Source organism: Hippocampus guttulatus, chromosome 2 (genome assembly GCF_054856545.1).
Source record: "Hippocampus guttulatus isolate MCC_2025c chromosome 2, RoL_Hgut_1.0, whole genome shotgun sequence".
Classification (NCBI taxonomy): domain Eukaryota; kingdom Metazoa; phylum Chordata; class Actinopteri; order Syngnathiformes; family Syngnathidae; genus Hippocampus; species Hippocampus guttulatus.
The window spans coordinates 35,839,119-35,861,358 of record NC_141262.1 but is presented as its reverse complement, the minus strand read 5'-3'; the positions used below and the strand labels follow the sequence as shown (position 1 = coordinate 35,861,358).

General features: G+C 42.4%; 1 protein-coding gene across 3 annotated transcripts; it reads left to right on the top strand.

Moving 5' to 3' along the window:
- The first annotated feature begins 6 nt into the window (after positions 1-6).
- On the top strand, positions 7-17,420 carry LOC147209859 (zinc finger and BTB domain-containing protein 3-like). 3 transcript variants are annotated; one of them, XM_086105895.1, is made up of 5 exons: positions 7-105; positions 1,127-1,618; positions 1,692-1,962; positions 3,116-3,242; positions 14,962-17,420. In XM_086105895.1, the coding sequence occupies exons 2-4, from the start codon at positions 1,130-1,132 to the stop codon at positions 3,199-3,201; spliced, it is 846 nt and encodes a 281-aa protein (XP_085962021.1). In that variant the 5' UTR covers positions 7-105; positions 1,127-1,129; the 3' UTR covers positions 3,202-3,242; positions 14,962-17,420. The 3 variants fall into 3 exon arrangements, with proteins under 3 accessions (XP_085962021.1, XP_085962022.1, XP_085962020.1); XM_086105896.1 differs by lacking the exon at positions 3,116-3,242 and having other exon boundaries at positions 1,697-1,962; XM_086105894.1 differs by lacking the exon at positions 3,116-3,242.
- The last annotated feature ends 4,820 nt before the right edge of the window (positions 17,421-22,240 follow it).

The following is a 22,240-nucleotide window of genomic DNA, read 5'->3' as shown; positions in this document are numbered from 1 at the left end:
GGTCACGTGACACTAAACCCGCTCTTCCGGTTTGTGTGGCTCCGAATGGATGTGTTAGTTGCTTGAGATTTACGGTTTGTCGTGGAAGACAACGACTACGCCTGGGTAAGATCATCATCTTGGTCTTTTTTATTACAATTTAAAACAGACTATTAAAAGATGAGGTGTCGCCCTGGCAGATTTGGGCAACTGGGGAAGACGGTAGCTGAAGGATATTAACGATTAGTTCAAGCGGTTGCGGGAATTGTCAGGTTGTGTTTGTTGTGTTTTTTATGTTGCTCTGGAATGATTTGTTTTACGTTACATTTAGTAACGTTGAATTAGATGGGTTGTCCACAACAGTCTACTATTGGTATGGGTTAGTTACGTTGATTAGTCAGAGGTGGGTAGTTGATATTACAGGTACTTGCTTAAAAATATAGTCCTTCAAATAATTATTTGCTTAAGAATACCTTAGTATTTAATTAAAAATCTATTTAAGTACTGAGTAACTGTGAGTGACTTCTAATTTATTTTGATCTAAGCATGATTAATTTTTACAAGAAAAAAAAAACGTTTCGGTGAGCAATGCATGTTTTGCATTGTGAATCTGGATGTCGCTATTTTACACACACAATCTAAAGTCATAGTTCGTTTACATATACAGTATATATATATATATATATATATATAATCAACTATAATAAACACTGCAACATGAATTAAACAATGTGTTAAATATGACAAACTATTAGTAATGCAAACACACACCACAAGGATTAATGTCAGTGTAACATAATTAATTTAATGCATTGCCCCACGCAATGCAATTTGATTGCTATTCATCAGGTTGCAATTCAATTCAATATTGAATCAATAATAACTAAAACTACACAAAATAGGAGTATAAATACTTAAGTCTGCATGCATTAAAAAATGAAAAAATGCACATTAAGCACAAAAGTAAAAAAACTGATCAATGAAATTGCATATAAATGTAATTATTTCCTCTTGGAAATGGTAATAAATACAAAAAATGCGCACACTAATAACTGAATTGTCAGGTGTGTGTTCCTCACAAAATGTGTCATTTAATAGTTTTTCACCACATATTCTTGCCCTTTTATTTATCTTCCTCGTTGGTCAGGTTATGGAGTTTCCTCAGCATTCCCAGCAGCTGCTGTCAGCTCTGCGCTCCCAGCGTCAGCGCGGCTTCCTTTGCGACTGCACCGTCCTGGTGGGCTCATCCCGTTTCCTGGCTCATCGAGCTGTTCTGGCCTCCTGTTCGCCTTTTTTCCACATGTTTTACTCGGATTCACTCCGCAGCGCTGGCGCAAATGCTTCCAGCAGCTCTGTCACACTTGACAGCGATATTGTCACGGCGGCCGCGTTCAGCCTGCTCCTTGACTTTGTTTATGAAGGGGTGCTGCAGATGGAGAAGTCGCCACCACTGGAAGATGTATTGGCAGCGGCGAGCTTCCTTCACATGAACGAGGTGGTGAGGGTGTGTAAAAGAAGACTGCAGAGCCGAGGGCCCTTGGCTGAGGCGGATAGCACTCGCTCTGAGGAGAACACCGGGGCCAGGAAAGTAACAGAGACAAGGAGGCAGGATTGCGGGGGTGCTGGCCCTGAGCCTGTGGTAACCGTGGCAGCAGATCACTTGATTCCCACTGCCATGACAACAACCGTCTCATCAGTTCCCCTCATGGCAGGACAGCGTATGTCGGAGTCTGTCAAGTCTGAGTACGGGATTGATGCGGGCTCACCGGAGGTACGAGCTCAGACTCCCCCGAGTCCTGATCTCGCTGACACCACGCAGCCTGGCATGGGTGGCCCTCGTCTGCTACCCTATGGAGAACTGGCGCAGGGACCTGCTCTGGGTCATTCTACGCAGGAGTCGGGAGGCCCCGACAGGTTGCGAACTGGCAGCCAGGGTGAAGGCTCAGCTCTATCCAGCCCATGCAGTACCACTGAGACATACAGGTACAAGTCGAGAATTGCCTGAGTGGTGACCTACAAAATAAAGAAATAAATAGTGCCCGTGACCCATAAGGTGCATCACTGACTTGGGGGGGGAAAATGGTGGGAAAAAAAGTGCTGTGATTATAAATGTAGTTTTTCTGGGTCCTTGCACATTTAAAAATGTGTATAGTAGGTTAAATGAGGAATCTTAATTGCCCTGCCCATATGCATGATTTTGAATGTTTTTGGTGTGTAAGTGACCTGTGAAATGCTGCCGACCAGTCCAGGGTGACCCTTCCTCTTGATCAAAGTTATCTGGGATAGGCTCCAATTCACTTGCCACTCTAATGAGGACAAGCACAAGAGACAATGAATGATGGATAGATGGCGGCAGTCTGCATATCAGACGTGGCACCTGTAAAGCTGAAATTTATCGTGGAGTTTACATTGGAGCTCTGTATATTTGGCAGCTGGACCTTCAATGGGGCATTCTGGAAATTTACCTGAAGCAATTATACTGTAGAAACCATCAATTCTATGCAAAAACACCCCATACATAATCTGGACCCCTTCGAATTCAGAATTTATCTTGTAAAATTATATATACACGCACACACTTGTCAAACAAACTAGTGTTGCTGATTCTAAAATGTTTTGATGTGTGCAGAGGACTGAAAAATGCTGACAATGTGGGCCTGCCAGGTGACCCGTTGAGGCAAATTTGAAATCTGATTAGTTAAAGAAACAAACTCGGACAACGAATGATTATTTTAACAATTATTCAATCTGTCAATGAATTGATGAATCTGATTTTTAAAAACATGTTTTAATTTTCACCCCTTTATTCAAAAAGAGGACAATATTTCAATTTGACAACGTAAATAACTTTTGCATTTTGCACAAACAAATTATTGCCGGTTTGCTTTGGAACATAAAAAAAAGATAATTGTAATCCAAAGTGAAAGCACATGTCTGATTTTGAGTTAACAAAGATAATCAGTCTGCTCTCGTGGAGGACTACAGAAAGGTATATTTAATATTGAGAAGCTGAAAAGGATTTTGACCATTTTAAATGATAAGAGCTGTCTAAACAATGAATCAATGATCAATTCATTTGATAATATGAACATTGTTGGGGGCTCGTCCGGGATGGCGATATACCTGACGCCTCCAGACGCTGAGTCGACGGCCAGGAAGACCGTGGCCACGGCAAAAACACCCTTTCCGGGACTGGGTTTCAGCTCCTCGTCTGGGGGCTGAGGGTTGAAGCGAATCCAGCGGAGAGAGGACTACTCTTGGTGGTAAGTAGGGCGGCGGTGTCCTGTACGTACTTAAACTCCGCTTAAACACTCTAGGGTTTGTAAAGGCGGAGGTCGGGGTAGTCTTTAAACCTGTTTTTAATTGAAACCCTCTCTGAGAGGGGTTTGTTGAGAAGGGACTCTTTCAACGTTGATTGAGTGTTTGCGCGCCGGCAAAAAAAGACGTGGTCTTTTTAAGCCGCAAAGCCCTGAGCCATACTAGTCCCTATCAGGCATATAGACCGGCAAGTCTCATAAACCGGTGAGGGCGACGGTGTCCTGCACGTGCTTAAACTCCGTGTGTAAATAATGTGTATATAGTGCGTTACCTCGGGTGAAGGTAGTCGGATAAAAGCTAATTAAATGCGCATAAATGAATGACAGGCGGCCCGGTAGTCCAGCGGTTAGCACGTCGGCTTCACAGTGCGGAGGTACCGGGTTCGATTCCAGCTCCGGCCTCCCTGTGTGGAGTTTGCATGCTCTCCCCGGGCCTGCGTGGGTTTTCTCCGGGTGCTCCGGTTTCCTCCCACATTCCAAAAACATGCGCGGCAGGCTGATTGGACGCTCTAAATTGTCCCTAGGTGTGAGTGTGAGCGCGGACGGTTGTTCGTCCATGTGTGCCCTGCGATTGGCTGGCAACCGATTCAGGGTGTCCCCCGCCTACTGCCCGGAGACGGCTGGGGTAGGCTCCGGCACCCCCCGCGACCCTAGTGAGGATCAAGCGGTTCGGAAAATGGATGGATGGATAAATGAATGACTGCGTAACTGTGTGAGTGGAGGTTCGCTACCTCATCTGAACAGGACATTTGTTGTGGCAACTGTCTGAGGAAGCAGATGCAAGAATTTCCTGCCACCTTGGTGGTAGAAGGTTGGAAATGACCTCAGTCGGAGAAATTGCCACCCTGTTCAAGGGAAAAGTCAGCCTAGTTACCCTAGGTAAACCGCTGGCTCTCAAATTTGCGAAATGGGGGATACCAAATGGATAAATGAAGTTAACATGTACGGACTGGAAATTCGTAGAGAGCCAATGCCCTTCTAAGATAAAACATCTAAATTTGTGGATAAAAAATGTATAATTTTGCTGACCGGCTGAACACACAAACATTACTGCACCTGCGGGATAATATTAGAACTATGTGCGAAAATGACAGAGAAAAAATGGATATGGATGGGTTCGAAGACATTGAGTTCTGGATGTTCTTGGCTGAAAAGAAGCAGAAAGTGAATGAGGAAAAGGGAATAGAGAAAGTTGAAAGAAGGGAACGCGTCAGTGAGATGGAATTTAACCATGGCAAGAGCGATGGAAACGTTACGTTTCACAGGAGAGAGGACGATGAGTTGGGACCGGTAGGTTTACGGACAGGAGTAAAACAGAAAGTGGATAGAGAAAGTGAGCTTGGGATGACATCCACAAATCCTGTTACACCATCATTGTATTCATCCCTTCCAACTTCGACATCTCCTTTTCCACCATTATTTTTTAATGAGTAATAATTCTTATTTGTTGGTGTTGTGGGGCAGAAGGCCACATTTCCCGTGACTGTCCCAAGAGTAAATTTGTAAGTGCATGACGAGACATTCCTGCTTCTCAGCAAGAGATAGCAACTTTCCTTGTTGGCTTCTTGATGGAAGGAAGTTTCATTTTGAAGGAACACGGAAAGTGATAGCGGCTTGTTTGACGGTAAATTGATGTTGTATATCGATATTTGGATGTAGTGAAGTGTTCTAGCAGGCGACAAAAGTTTGTAGATGCTTAACTTGGTCGTGAGTGGTAGCGAGGTGAATATTTTGGTTTGTCTGTAGAGTTGGGTCTGCGAATATGTGTTGGATTAGTCTTTGCGTGTGTGTGTGTGTGTAGATAAGCGTGACTCTTGGAGCGACTCATGGAGTCTTGTTTGTTTTATTTTCTGGCTTTTGCAGTGTAGAAGGTTTGTATGGCATCTATTATAATTACTCGTAATTGTAACTGTTTTTATTATAATTCCTAACGCCACTTGAGCTTCATTATTTCAACCGGCGCTACATGAAGTATGTGTAAATCAGGTAAAGAAAGAAAATGGTTGAGTATGGGTGTGGAGACACGGAGAGTTTTGGATACTTATAGTGGGTGAAAGGCGAGTGAAAATGTTGATGGTGAGACGTAAGGTGATGATGGAAGTTGAGGATAAAGAAAGGAACAGGCAGGTGAGGTTTGACACGGTGATGCTACGAATGAGGAGGTCACCGTGTGTTTAGGTTGAAAAGGGCCGGAAGGTCACGAGATGCTTAGAAAGTTGTTTGTAAGTCGTAGGCACAAGTTTTTGTTTGTGTTGAGTGGTCGTCAGTGGACGTATGTGGGACGTTGTTAAGTTTCTGGGAGGAGGTAGAATGTGTAAGTATACAGTGAGGGCCTTGATTTGGAGGATTTGTAACTGTTATCTGTCTGTGGCTTTCAATTATCTTATAACTGCTTCTGTTATGCTGCTAATTGCCAGAATGTTCCGATTATGTTCCACTGTTTTTTGGATTACGTTCATAAGATGCACATTTCTCTTGAAACATGAGAAGAGCCATCACGGCTCCCGATGTGGGAGAAATGATGGTCTTGTGTCGTGAAATGTTGTAAATTCAGTTACAGCTTTGCTATCCTTGGATTGTGTTGTGTCTTCCCTCATTATGAAATTTAATGGCTAGAGTTGAAGCTATCGTCGAACATACAAATTCTTGTTGGTTTGAGTCATAGAAAAAAACGTCAGATTTTAAGACATGTCTCGTTTGTGCATACACGAGCTGGATTTCTAATTTCGTTCGTCACAAGAGCAACATCTTCCAGCTTGATCAATGTTTATGTTCCAGGGTCACGTGTGGGTATTTTTAAATTGGCGTCGTTAACTTAGAATGACTGCACGTTTTAAGGTCAGCAGTGGCATTTTGGAAAATCACACACCCTAGGTGGTGTTCACCGAAGACAGTTGCGGCATAGATAAGCCACTTGGCAGCCTTGAGCAGTGTATGGTGCTTAGCTCTGCATGCTGGAAGAGTGCTAGGAAAAAAAAAAAAAGGGATGAGCTGTCGCACACTAGCATGACGTTTTTCGTCGCCTGCTTGGCATTTATTTTGCATGGCTATGTTGTCATGTCGATCCCATTTAACATTGGAAAAATGCACAGTGCTTAACCCTGCTACTTTATCGCTTCCTGATGGGTGTTTGTTTGTTTGTTGGGAATGTAAACAGGTAATAGTGATTTGAGAGGTTGTAGGAGGAAGTACAAGAAACTCGTCTCATCTTATCTCCCGTTTTGTGTGTGTGTTGATTTGTTTAATATTAATATTGCTATAACATGCATGGCGGGCTGATTGGGAACTCTAAATTGTCCCTAGGTGTGAGCATGGGCTCGGGTGGTTGTGCTTGTGTCTGTGTGCCCTGTAATTGGTTGGCGACCGGTTCAGGGTGTCCCCTCCTACTGCCCGGAGATGGCTGGAATAAGCTCCACCCACCCACGCCAACCTCGTGAGGGAAAGGCGGATCGGAGAATGGATGGTTGAATGAATTGCTTAATATAGTACCGGGTCGTTTTTTGTGTATATCTCGGTTTAACGGGCGAAGGGAGGAATCTAGATATAAACAAACGCGTTTTGCGGGCTATATTTAGGTAGGTTCGTGCGACTTTCGGTTTGTGCACGTACTGTTTGAGCATATACGGGAGCATATTTATGCGTCGCTTTTCAAAATTGGTGCCCCGTTACATTACGACATCTTATCAGTTGATTGGCTTAAAACTGATTTGTATAGTTATTTTGCGGTTTGCTTCTGAACCTCTTTTTGGACACGGCAGGTGGGTCGCACATTTTCTGGTCAGCATGGTGGCCAACGGCCATCTTGATGTCCAAGTCGTCAGGGTCCATACTGTCAGGCGACTCGAGATTTGACGTGTGATGCCCGCAGCGGGAGCTCATTTGGCTTTTCTTTCTAATGCTTGAAGATCTTTTTGACGGAGAAATGGAAAATTTCTTTTTACTTTCTGTATAGCACGCGAAGCGTTGATAATTCAGTGTGACGAATGCTGTTCGTTATTGTATCAAGTTGTGATATTTCCGCGGCTCACGCGGCGGCGATTTATTTTTTGAGAGGGGGGACTTGCTGACTATCAGCAACACGATAACGTTTTGGGTTCGGTTCACTTCTGTTGAATATGCGGCAATAAATTCCAATCGGTTGTTGAAGAATGTGGCGAAAAAACAGCAGAGCTATGTTGCAAGATAAGGTTTATGTCAGCACTGGCAGTGAGCCCAAAATTCTTTTTTGCGGCATGGATTATCTCACGCGTTGGCAGGGGGAATGGCGTCTCTGGTTCGGAAACATGATACAACCTATGGTTTTAACCAATGTTGTAATACGGTACATTTCGAGCTACATTTCCTTTTCAGATAATGCACATGGGTTTCGTTAAATTAATGAGGGGATGCCATATTGCCTGGGTTTGGTTGAGGCTTTTCCAAAATGGGTCAAAAATTGATCAAATAGAATGCATGTTTCACAAATATTACTTGAGACACTATTGCTCCTGCCGTCCACAATCTGCAGGATTGGTAGCAAGTCTGAAAGTATATGGTTAAAATTCAATTAAAGACATTGAATTGAAAGTGAATTGACTTATATATTTAATATTACGAGAACGGTGTTTTCTTCTTTGTTTGAAATATTGTTTGGGAGACCCTATAAATGACTCATATTTTCTACCAAATTGTGAACTAGGAAATGAAGCTGGTTCGGTTGACAATCTGTGAGAACGTTTAGGAAAACAATGAATTGAGATTGCCGTAGGACGATTGTGCTTTTTCACAGCAGGTTCCAGCAGACCTGCCTCTGATTCGAAACATGAAAAAGAAACATTGTGCTTCTTTGAAGTGTTGCTGACCACACCGATTGACGGACGTTGTAAAAAGGTCATCTCGATAGAAACGTCCACTGGGGAAGGTGAGCGAAGTCCGGTGACGCGATGGGCACAGTATTTTAGTTACTGGGAACATCAAACGACCGGCGGAAGAAGTTTCGAGACACCTTTGCACTCATTTAGGGTGTGTTTCTGTCGACATGCTAGAATATCAGTGGTGGCATGTCATTTCCTGTTATATGATCACACTAACACATGGTCGACTGTTCTCCTTTATATATGGTATTTGTGCTGTCCTTTAGCACACGTGAAAGGGGATGTATTTTTTTAAATAATAACCTACATTTTGCGAATAGATGTAGACCAGGGATGTCAAACTCATCTTTGTCACGGGCCGCTTTGGGGTTACACCTTCCTTCGGTGGGCCGGTACGACGGTGAAATTTGATTAAACGGTTATATTTTGTTAATTGTACAACTCAACTCAACTGTGTTTATAGAGCAACTTGAATCAACCATCGCTGTATACAAAGTGATGCACACGGAGTGAATATCAGAAATACAATGATGAAATTATTTACTAACAACAACATATGAATGAATTGCCAATTCTGAAGCCAGTCATATTTTGTTCGATTATTGTTTGGTTGAGTGTTTAACGGGTAACAAAACTATCACAAAATCTCGACATTATTCATATAGAATCTTGGCATTTCCGTACAGATTTTAGCAGGGTTTATGAAAGTTGATGCGCGTCAATTGCTTTCACGGGCCACATAAGTACGTGGGGTTTCGACTTTGACACCTGTGATCTAGATGATCTTGGGAAGAGAGATGAAAAAACACATTTCGGCACAAATTGTTGTATACATTTTTGTTTTGGCGGCAAAAGTATTTTATTTATAATCAATCTCGTCGATCTCATTATGAAAAATTGACAAGGGTGATAAAAAAGAGCACAACTTGTTTTATTCGGGTTTGTTTTGGAGGTTGAAGTGATTCGTGTATTGTGCTCCTCTGTTGATGGTGCTCGGCTGAAATTGAATTGATTACCGTTTATTGATTTATTTCTAGTTCAAATGGTGCATTAATTTGGTCATAATGGTTCAGATATGGATTTTAAATACATTTCTTAGGTGATTTTATGCGTTTAGGATCTTTTCTTTGTTGGTAAAAGGAAAAAAGAAAACAACCCGACAGTAATATAGTTATTCTCTGCTGAAAGTTGAACTATATTTCTTTCTTTTGTTATTTTATTTTTATTTGATGTTAATGCGGATACAATGTAATGCAGTAGTGTACTTCTACTGATTTTGAAGGCAAATGATGATTATCGCGGCCGGGAGTTTTTTCTTTTTCTTTGCGAAAAATCCTGAAAGAGCTCTGCTTTAAGGGTCGTGACTGGTGTTTGCGCATTGGTGTCACTGCTTTCCCCAATGACTGTTTTTCGTCCACAGGAGAGGATAGTTGAGATTCCCCCTACCTTGGTGTAATCGGGGTCCCTCGTGGCGTACCGGATGAGTATAAATTGGTTAACCAGGTCGCTGCACGATTGGGGTCCATTTTTATCAACGTGCTGACGGGATCTGCTACCTCCACTACAGTGTCCGGAAGCTTGCAAATTATACTGTGGAAGCCTTTTTGGCGATTGGAAGTAAAACAGCAATTGACAGTCATCTCTCTGACGGTGTTCCGGGACTGCATAGCGGTCAATGTGCTCTTGGCTGAGGCCAATCGAGCGTGTGCGGTATGTGGTGAGCGGTGCTGTTCAACCAGGCCCCGAGGGCCCCGCAACACTGAAGCGGATCGCTCCGGCGTGACCGCGCCCTTGTCATCGGAGTTGTGGAGTACGACCTTTGTCACGTAACATATTGGTGTGTTATGTCTTAATCTTTCAAATTCTTTTCTCTCAGCTATCTCGACATTGTGTGGAATTGCTGCGGTCCCTATATCAAAAGCTCTGCTTATCCAATTTATCGCTACGGTTGTGGCTGAATCGAATGGAATGTACCCTCTGCTGTTACTTTTGGATGGCAGTGATTCTGATGTGGAAAACAACTCGGCTTATGGTGACTTGTTTTCATTTAGAGATCGGGATGTTGTGGTCAATGTTTACCATCTTTTCCTGGGTTCTTTTTCAGTTGGATTTTTGATCTGGTGGTAACCTCTTTCTCTTCAACCCCTGGGTCTACCTATGTTGCATGTGCGCGCCTCCACTGAATATAGTCCGTCGGGAAGGTTCAGTGTGGTGATGTGCGCAAATGTAGGATGAACAGGGGGGAATGTTGGATTGATTATTTTTAGTCATCATACATTCGCTTATGCCTGACATGATAAATTGATTATGCTTGCAAAGAAGAACGCTTATGCTTGCAATCATTAATTGACTATGCCTGCAATGAAGAACGCTTCTGCTTTTAATAAAGATACATTCTTTATTATGTGCTCACATTTTATCCATTATATACTCACTTTTATCATCAAGAATGCTTGGTGCGCTGTGTGGAAGTTTAGGGACGCAACCACCTTTCCGAGGACGTGGTTGGGACGAGATAAGTGTTAAGACTAAACAGTGAGCAAGGGTGAACAGTGAACGGAGCCATCAACACCAGCTGCGGCGTGATGTTTTTGTGACAATTGCACACATGTACGTAATTTGCACTCACATACACACACATAGTCAAACAAGTGGTAAGGCCTCTTATTCCCCAAAAAATCATCAGATTTGGACGCAAGTGGTCACGTTGGAAAGCCGAAGAGCTGTAGTTGTCCCCAGACCTACAGCCCTCACGGGATACCAAACCTTCAGGTTTTAGGAATCTTTTCAAAACGGCCGAAAATGTCAACATGTTCACATCAACTTGTCGGGACCCAGGTCATCTTGCAACATTTCAGAGGCCTCTCTTTCCCAAAGAAATCATCAGATTTGGACGCAAGTGGTCACGTTGGAAAGCCGAAGAGCTGTAGTTGTCCCCAGACCTACAGCCGTCACGGGATAAAAAACTTTCAGCATTATTGGTGTAAATAAACATTCTTTCTTGGTTGCTGACTTTATCCACAAATACTTAACCAACGTGGATGCTGAAGAGTATTCCTGCATAATTGTACATCATCCCAATTGAATTTTCACCTGCCTGTAAATGATGACTACGTAATTGTCACTCCTCACTTTCGTCAGCAGGTGGTTTCTTGTGTTTAAAAAAACTGTTAAGAATGATTTGGAACACATTTTATTCACATTGACAAATTCTTACAAACATCAATCTCAAAATTGTGAGTCTTTTCAGCAGAAACATTTTTAAGTCTTGCCATTCTCTCATCATGGTTTTGGAGCACACTAGGAGATCCACCCAGTACACCCTTTTTCTTCGATCTTATTTTGTCTCTCAATCTTTGGAAGCCTTTAACGTGACCATTTTCAGTCCCAAGATCAGCTCGAACGATTCGAGGACAACCCCCCAAACGGTGCACAACTTCGACGTAGTAACCTCCAATCAACTTCGGGTCACTACTTGTTATGTAGGCATTGAGCCACATTATTTTCCTTGAAAAACCATCAATAGCCCCATTGATACAAATTCCAAATGGTTTCAGTTTGTCATAGGAGTCCATGTGACATATAAAATTTGGCCCTTTGGAGAAGTAGTTTCGCCGTCTCAGACGTCTTGCTTGCCTTAACGACACTCCTCTCGGATCCAACTCTTTCAGGACCAGACGAACGTCCTCTTTCCTGACAAGAAGTCCATATTCTCTGCACTTACTGTACATCCATCCACCTGTAACCGTGTAGTTGTCCGGAATGCTGCAATTGGTTGCGAATGAAGTCAACCAGGACTCCCAAGTCATTGAACGTTTTCCGACGAAATAGTCGTCTTTGGTTCAGCACTCCCCTTCAAATGTCTTTCGCTTATTTGGAAACCGTACTTAACATCAAGAACAGATTTAATGGCTTTGTATTTCAAGCCAATTTCAAAGTAAAATTCTATTAAACTCACAAGCGGTTGAACACGCTCCATAATTGTTGTTTTCGGTTACACGTACGATGACCCGGAAGCACGCCAACGAGCATTAAAAATAAATAAATAAAGATTGCGAGATCTCGCAATACTTTGGAATGCTTTGCGAGATCTCGCAATACTTTGGAATACTTTGCGAGATCTCGCAAAGTTTTTTTTTCCCTTCCATGTCCCCTTAGGGGCTCCGTAGAATAATGATTAACAAAGTGACGTAATTGTAAAAATAAAATATACAATGTTAAAATGTTACAACTATTACTAATGCTATCGGTTATTGATGTTACCAATGCTGGTAGTGTTACTGTTTCTAATGTTAATGATGTTTGTTAATGCCGCAATGAGACAGCTCGCTATCTATCTGGATGCAAAATAGGACATGAGTCAACTCCAGTAATTGAATTAAGGACTGACAGACACGGGCGAGAAGAGAGAGGGAGAGAGAGTGTGTCAAAGTAGATTTTGTCCCACAGGAGCCGTGATTAGCATTACATCAAGCGGGACGCTAAGACGGTCAGCTTGCAGGCAGGCAGGACGCATTTGATGGAACGACTACCGGGTAGTTGCTATTTTGTTGGGGATAAGCGTCATTTCATGACAGCAACAGTAAAGTAAACATCCTTCCTTCATCTATGACAGTATGCAGGAACAGGAACAGAGACCTAATGAACAGTTCAGGAACAAGACTGTGAACAAAGATGAAAATGGACGGGTATAATATTCAAATATAATATTCAAAATGGATCTAGGAAAAGAAATAACCATGGAAACCGGTTGAAAGATCCAAACAGACCTGAAGAATAAGGAATAAAGACACAAATAGATGGTCCGGTAACAAGATCAAAGATGCAAACAGATGGAATATAATCAGCGATACAAATGGCTGATCCAGGGACAGGAACGGTGATGCAACTGACTGGTCCATCAACTGGAACAGCAATCAAAGTAGACGCACCGGGATGAGGAACAAAAATCCAAAACTGACAGACCAAGAACATGGATCCAAATAAACAGACTAGGAACAGGAACAAAACGCACATGGCTGGGACAAACGGGGACAAAGATACAATTGGAGAGACAACACAGGAAAAAAATATATATCCAAAATGATTTAAACCGGAACAAATATCCAATGACATGAACCAAAGGAGAAAAAGAAAAAAAGATCCAAAACGGAAACGAAAATTTAAATGGATAGTCCGCGAACAGGAGCAAAGACCTAATGGACTGACACAGAACAAAGTTTCAATTATGAATAGGAAGTACTGTAATGTCCAAATGGATGGAACACAAAAAAATATTCAATTGGATGGTGCAGGAACAGGAAAAGGAGTAACAATCCAAATGGAAATCCAGGAACAAGAACAAAGATTCAAATAGACGGAACTCTAACAAATGAAAAAAAGTGAAAGGAATGGATAGAACACAAAGGCAGATCCAAATGGGGAGTCCAGGAATAAGAACGAAAAAAAAATGGACAGACCAGGAACAGTCACCAAGATTAAAATGGACAGAGTCGGAACATTAATAATTTCAGACAGTCCGTGCAACGGGCTACTGCTGACGTTTATTTGTCCATGTGTAATTTCCCCTAAGATTGTTCTACCATGCCTTCTTAATTAAACAGTTGATGAGCCTGGTGTGAAGGTAGTTGGTTTGTGTTGAATAATTAACGTTCTGAATACAGCCGTTTTTGAAACATGGGTTCATGATTGTATACATGCATGGTGCTGATGTTTATGGGCCTCTCAGTTTTAAGTATTTTGCTGCTATCTTGTGGCATCAATGCATGATTGCAAACCCCTTTTTGAGAGCGGGACAATTTGCACATTTTTGCTCTTCGTGTTTCACATTGGGAACCATTTGGGACTTAGCTAAAGTAAATCGTCAGAGAACCATCGTGCAGTTTTGATTTGCAGCTGGCCTCACTTTCTGCCTATCTGTCAGCTAAAAACAAAAATGACTTCAGCACACATGCAAAGTGTATTCTCAATAAGGTTTTTTATAAACGAGGAAATCGGGCGAGGTAGGTAAATAAAGTCTGCAAAGTTCTTTTCCAGACGTGAGTGTGGACCTTTTTTAGTAGGTTTTGCCTTCAAAGCTGCAACTTTGGTAGGCCGTCTCCTGACACAGACGAAAAATGATTGAGACCAATTCATCAGTCATTGATGTTTATCAGTGATCAGCAGTTCCATTGAAAGGTGTTCATATAACTCTCATATTTACTTATCCCCGCGGCCTGGTGAACCAGTGGTTCGCGCGTCGACCTCACAGTGCAGAGGTACCGGGTTCAATACCAGCTCCGGCCTCCCTGTGGGGAGTTTGCATGTTCTCCCCGGGCCTGCGTGGGTTTTCTCCGGGTACTCCGGTTTCCTCCCACATTCCAAAAACATGCGTGGCAGGCTGATTCAACACTCAAAATTCTCCTTCAGTGTGAGTGTGAGCACGGATGGTTTTCGTCTATGTGTCCCCTGCCTACTGCTGGAAGACGGCTGGAATAGGCTCCGGCACCCCCGTGACCCTTGTGAGGATAGCGCGTCGGGTGTATGGATTTATTCATCCCATTTATAGTTTGTATTTTACATATGTTTTAGATCGTGTTCTAAATGTCTTAATTTTTTCTTTTAATCCGTTTATTTTGTTTTTTGGGGGACTTATATCGACGATCCTTGGCTCCTGCAGATGCTGAGCATGCGTGAAGATTTGTCCATGCCGCTGTCCTCTTTGTAGTGTTGTTCCCATTTGATGAAAATATTTGCAAACAAAAAATGACTTCAGTGATTCAAACCACTTCAGTTGTGATGCTGATATTAAGATTACCGGTATATTGTTCCAGATTCCAGGGTCTGCCAGTGCGTCCTCAGAATGTCCTTTGGCAACTACCATCTGACTGACCAGGAGTACGCTGATGACACCGTCCTGCTCAGTACAACCCACAGCCAGCTGAGAGACGCTCTGGGCATTTACAGTGAGGAGGCGGCACAGCTCGGCCTCCGAGTGAGCTGGACTAAAACCAAGTTCATGCACATCGGTGATGGACCAAATCCATCCACCCATTCGTATTGTTTGTAACATTGTAGAGCCTGTCAAAGACTTTGTGTGTCTGGGGTCCATGGTGACAGATAATGGGCACCTAAAACCAGAGAGTATTCGCAGACGAGCCCTGGCGGCATCCGCTCTACAGTCTCTCCGGAAACCTCTTTGGCGGCGTCAGACCATCTCACGCAAGACAAAGCTCCGGATTTACAACTCCGCCATACTCTCCATCCTGCTTTATGGCTCAGAAACAGGGCCCCTGAACGACACTGTGGCCACAGGAATCGATGGCTTCGATAGCAGGGCTCTCAGAACCCCATCAGGTGGCCCCAGCAAGTTTCCAATGAAGTTATTAGAACATGCACGCGCCAGTCCTGAGCATCTTCCTTGGTCACACAACGCTGCATCTGCCGGTTCGGCCATGTTCCTTGTCTGCGCCCAGACCATCCTACACGACCCATCCTCCAGTTTGACCCAAGGGCCGCAGGCTTGAGACGACCACAAGAAAAGCCTCACACCCGATGGCCTCGACGTGGTTGAGGGCAGCTGGCACAAGATCGACAGCTTTGGAAAAATCTGGTGCATATGGGCAGCTCAACACACAGGGACGGGACACCCTGACCCTCGCTGGAGCACTAGTTACTTAGTAGTTAGTGTTCCAGATTCCGTCTGCAAACAAGCGTTGCGTATGCATGTGCGAGTGGTTTTGAACCCGCCGCCCAAAAAAAAACAAAAACGCATGAATTTCCACTCCTCATTCCGAATCCTCTACACCCGTGCTTAGAAGGACGAGCAAGCATCTACAAATGCTACCTGTGGCCATGTGCATCAAATGCAGGGAAAAATAAACATGTGGCTCCTACAGTGATTTTTCTAAATGTATGACAGAAATTTAACCAGTCTATAATTCATATCTTTCATGAAGATTTTTTTCTCTTCTTTCAGGACTTTTCCCAATTATTTAAAAATATTTATCAGTCTCTTTTTCCTCTTTTTCTATACTGACTGGTTAACACAAGGGACGAGATCAGCGGAAGACAAAAAGGGCACATGAGGGAACAAAACCAAATGTAATCTAAACAAAAACATAACGGTGAGGACCACATGAGTATCTCGCCAGTGCTCAGACATTGTGATTTGCAAGTAGAAAATATAATTTAAAAATGCAAACACTGGCAGTATGACATCTTGAACATGATCGCAGTCTGAAATTTAAAACCATTGAGTCTTAAAAATAGCACATTCCAATATAATGAAATGTAATTTGGACAAATATGTTATTTCCGACGTATCAATTTGGTAGCCCTTCACACAATCGGTACACATGAAGTAGCTCTCACTCTCAAAGGTTGGTGACCCCTGCTTTCGAGAATTGGGGAAAATTCAAAGTGACCCCAAACATTTGTAAAGTAGTATCGCTGTAGCTCAATATGTGACATTAATATTCTTTTTCTCAATGTTTTTTGATAAGATTATGCAGGTGTGCCCAATATACTGTATCTGTGGTCTGGAATTATCTTCATCATATCAAGGTAGACCTTGGCGTCAAATTGTGTAAGCATACCGAGTATCTCCTACAATGAGCATAACTACAACTCTATAATGCATTAAATCTAGTAGGTTTTTTGGGCTTGCTATATCGAAGCATTACTGTCTTTGTCGAGCCATAATTGAATTGTTCTTTCAATAGTGCAGGTGTACCTAACGTTGTGGCTTGAGTATCTTTCATTATTCCATTAATATCATATCATGTCTTTCCTTTGTTTTGGTCTGAAGAAGCACAAGAACATCAGGAAAATGTTGAAATTTAATGAACATATCTTTTACAAAACATTTCATGAAACACCTTAGATTTCCTGTGGACACATGTGCAAATTACTTTTATCATTCACATATATGCATTGCAACTGATCCCACTGATTGTACAAAGACACAGAGCTTAAACAAGTAATTGGTATTGAAAAATATAGTGATGCACTTTAAGATTAAATTAGATTTATAAAGAAAGACATTTTTAAAGCATTTACACATGTGCATTTAAAATGAAAATTTAATTCCTGCTGACATCTTACACACTCAGGAGAGTGCTATTAAATGTGTAAAGAATAAAGTATTCACATGTCCTTGATAGCGTCTGCTGTGTTGGGTCTGTCTCAGTGACATACTTCAGACTGCTGTTGTCTTCTTCTCTGATCAAAACAGTGTGTCCCCTACCGGATAATCCATGAATTACACTATATTAAAAATATTCATTCCGTGTCTTTTATGCATTTCTTTCCCACTTTTAAATGGTCCCGGCTCGATTACTGCAATGCCCTTTACTTTGGAGTCAGCCAGTCCTCCATTAAGCGCCTTCAGCTGGTCCAGAATGCCGCCGCTCGCCTCTTGACTGGTACTCGTAAGAGGGAGCGCATAACTCCTACTCTGGCATCCCTTCACTGGCTCCCCATTCATTTTAGAGTTATTTTCAAGATCCTCTTATTTGTTTTCAAATCTCTGAATAATCTCGCGCCACCTTACCTCTCTGAGCTCATCCGCCCCTACGCACCTGCCCGGCGCCTCAGGTCTGTGGACCAGACTTTATTAGAAGTACCAAGAACTAAACTGAGGCTCAGAGGGGATCGAGCCTTTTCCGTTGCCGGTCCCTCTCTCTGGAATGGCCTCCCACAGAACATTCGGCAAGCCTCCTCGCTGCCCATCTTCAAAACCCTCCTCAAAACTCACTTGTATTCTTTGGCATTCGACTCAGCATGACTTTGATTTGTTCTTGGTTTTACTGTTTGGTGCTTTCTACCGCCTTTATTACCCATTTGTCTTACTGTTTATTGTGCATGTTAAATTGCTCCATGTACAGCACTTTGTATGCAGCGATGGCTGTTTGAAAGTGCGCTATAAATACTGTTGACTTGACTTGACTTGGTCCTGCGGGCCTGATCGAACCTACTTGGGGCCGGTTCCGGCCCGAGGGCTGTATGTTTGACACCCATGTGCTAAACAGTCCGCCACAAAGAAATAAAAGTAAGTAAATCTTACAAAAATCTAAATGAAGAGTAAAAGTAGTGACAACCCAATGAATAACAAAATTACATAAATCATACTTCCAAATCTAGTAAAATTATAATCAAAGTGAAATAAAACATTTTTTAGCCAATCATGTCAAGCAGGACAGAACAGTGATGTAAACTCACATACTCACATACTCTTTTTTTATCTACCTTATTTTCTGTCAAATTATTACTGTATATATGTTTTATGTTCAATAAACAAACAAACAAACAAACAAATACTTTACAACTAAGTTGAGAGAATTGCATACTGTATATTTCTAATTCAATGAGTGTAATACCAAGAACGATCAACAGGTGTCAGGGTTTCCCTGTCTAAGATATTCTCGCTCGCAGTGTCACCCTTCGCGCGATTGTTTCCAACGAGTTCTTTGTGTAGTCAGTCAGTCACAGTCCACATGTTAAATATGAGCAAAACAAATAAGGTAAATTACTGGGGGATACTGAAATTCTCTTTAAAAAGTGCCCTTTACCTTGGACATGTTCAGGCCACGTTATGGTAAACGAATGTCCTCCCCTGAGGACAGTTACTGTCTTCTCAAAGCAAAATCAATGGACCTTGCCTGTTTAATAGATAGTAGTGTTTTCCTCAAGGGATTGTACTCACAGAACGGTGTGTGCTTGTATGTTAGCGTTGAATTAATCTTCTCCAAAAGGCACAAAAAGCGATTTTGGAGCATTTAAGTTTCGAGCAGTGGACTTGAATACCTGTGACACAATAGTGGGAGCTTCCAGAGAAGATTATGTTCCCGTCTAAGGTGAGTCAATGAATGCTGACTTGGTGGCGGTGACGGCCGATTGGCACTTTATTATCATCCATCTCCACCAGATTTCCAAGCATAGTTAATTTTATTTCATCGAGAACACTTCCATACTTGCCTACATTAGATGGACAGACAAACTGATGGATAGGATGATGGAAAGGTGGACCTAAAAACAGATAGACGCTATGTTAGCGTCTCACAGGTAGACACTATCTGTTTTTAGGGTCCACCTTTTCTTAAACGACAGAGGTGCAAATCTTTGTCAGATACATCAGCAGAAAAATGGACCGATAGGTAGATCGATGGATGGAGCAGCAGACCGACTGACAAGACAGATGGATGAATGGAAAGACATACAGACAGATGGACTAACCGAAAGAGAGACGGCATCAATAGGTAAACGGATAGACGGATGGATGAATGGACAAGCAGGTAGCTCGGTGAATGGACCAGGGATATAATAGGTGTGGATTTATCATTAATGTTAGCTTTTATTTTGTTTTGAAGTTTGTTGTTGCTGTTTTTTAATTGAGCTCGTTTCAATTCGTCTTTAGAGCAAGTTTGTTAGTTTTCATTTTTTTTTCTAAAATGTGTTGTTTTCGTTTTGTTTGTAACGTGTTAGTTTTACCTTTAAAAAAATACAAAGTATATGTAGTATTGACGGCATGATGATCAACAGGTTAGCACGTCAGCACAATGCAGAGGTATAGGGTTCGATTCTGGCTTTGGGCTTTCGGTGTGGAGTTTGCATGTTCTCCCCAGGCATGTGTGGCTTTCCTTCGGGTACTCCAATATCCTTACACATTCTAAAAACATGCATGGCAGGTTAATCGAACAGTCTAAATTATCCCTCGGTGTGAATGGTTGTTTGTCTATGTGTGCCCTGCAATTGGCTGTCAACTAGTTTATGGTGTACCTTGCCCAAGAATTAGTTTTATCCATCCATCCATTTTCCGAACCGCTTGATCCTTACAAGGGTCGCGGGGGGTGCCGGAGCCTATCCCAGCTGTCCTCGGGCAGTCGGCGGGGGACACCCTGAACCGGTTGCCCGCCATTGGCAGGGCAATAATTAGTTTTAGTTGTTTCGATAAATGTAAAATGTAGTATTAGTTAGTTTTTTGTTTGTTAAAAAGCATTTTCTTTTTTCTTGTATTTATTAACCACGGATGGATGACCAATGGGCGGACAGATAGCGGGACAGACCTACTGGCTGCGTGATCAATAGATGAATATACAAATGGACAGACAGGCATACCGATGAATGGACAAACAAAGGAAAGACAAATACTATTACAAGCCTTACCTAAAAGCCTTACTTAATTGACAAATGAAGACTGAAAAGATGATGAACAGAAAGTCAGATTAAGGGACAGTCAGAGAGGATTGAAGGAGATCCAAGTCAAGAAGCCTCTGAGGGCACTTGACAGAAATTCAGACATGCATCAGTGAGAATAAAATCCGATGGCTTGTAAGGGTATAAATCATTTCTTTACATCGAGCTGTCACTTTTTCAACACCTCCTCTGGTGCTGCAATTACCTGGGGATCCATGTCATGTTTGTCAAGAAAATCACCGTGAAAGTGCAACCGCTGTGCCATCAAATGTCCACGTAAAAGAAAATCTCTGATTTGGGGCAAAAGGGACCCTTCCACCTCACGACCAGACTCACTCAATCCAGCGATCACGTGTCACAAAGGATAAGCAGAGGTGCCGGCGGATCCCCGAGGCACGCATTAAGTCAAACTCCAAATCAGATGCGTTTATGGTATCGAATCCCTCGTTGACTGTGAGGCACCTGAAGGAAGCATAAATCAGAAGCTGCACTCAGACTCAGGCCTTAAGCTATGTTTAGATATAGCCCTTCTGCTGGTGACACCCGCTTTGAAGCAAAACGTCCATCTCCTTATAAGCTCTGACAGAACCTCCACGTTCGGCTCCATTTGGGTAGCATGGAATTGAGGCTGTTGGGAAAAGAAAAAAAAAGTAATTCCACTGAGGTTGTGAGTTGTGCACTTCCCAGCTCTCAACTCATCTGTGCTGTATGCTGTGCGGTGTAATTTTCCACTCTGGAGCCTAGTAGCTCATGTCTTTGTTGTGAGTCTTTAATTCGACATGGACTCCTGAGGAGACCATGTGTTGCTGTCTTACTTGTTCCACTTTGTGTTTTCCAGCTTGGTGACTAACCCACAAGAACACTTAACACGGAATTTTAATGCCTGCCGAGTTCAACTGTCTATCATCCAAAGAACAGAATTCTCTTGAGTGTCCTTCTCTAATCCACACTAAAATGTCTAGATTCAGAAAGATCGGGGGTCTTTAGCGACATCTAGTGGCTCCCTGGAGCTTTATAAAAAATGTTTGAAAATGGAAAAAGATTTTGATAGTAGGCTAACATAGCTCAAATAGATATAGATACATGTTGCAGCTCCGAAAAAGGAGAGCTGTGGTGTTCGTTTTTAAAAACGTACACTTTATGCATGCTTTATGCAAGATTTAAGATATCCTTTATTTGTCCCGCAATGGGGAAATTTACAGTCAGAGTTCAGAAAGGAAACCACTAGGTAGGGAGTCTCGACAAGCACAGACACGTCTGCGTCCGACTCCGTGCCTTCTCTCATCTCGTTCGACTCGAGAGGCGTTCAAAGACAGCCTCCATAAAACTGAAATTAATGATCACTTCACTGACACTAAGAAAAGCGAAAAGAAGATACCAAAACAGAAAATCAAGCGAGGGAATCACAAAATAAATTCTATGGGGGCGTTTGTGTACACACAACAAAGGAGTATATAACAAACAATTGTGAGACAGTCCAGTCTCCTACATACATACAGCATGTGTTTCCTTCATTGTAAGTTTTAAAGAAGGCTTTTATTTTTTTGCGGCTCCAGACATATTTGTTTTTGGGGGTTTTTTGTCCTATATGGCTCTTTCAACATTTTGGGTTGCTGACCTCTGAGATAGATGCAAAGAGAGATGGAGCAACCTACCAACAGATATGTCAACAGACAAAACAAAGGGACCAACCAAATGACGGACCAGAGATGGATGGAAGGATGTACGCACAGACTGTCTGACTTCAATTCATGGCAGGAAATGCAAAAATCTATTTCAAAGTAGGAACGGGAACTTGCCATTTTCATTACCGCTCTGGCATAAACGTCCTGTTGTCAAATTGGACTTGAAACCACAGACTTCACTGCACTTGTTCAGTTTTAACTTGCATTGAAATAGATAGATACGTAGAAAAAA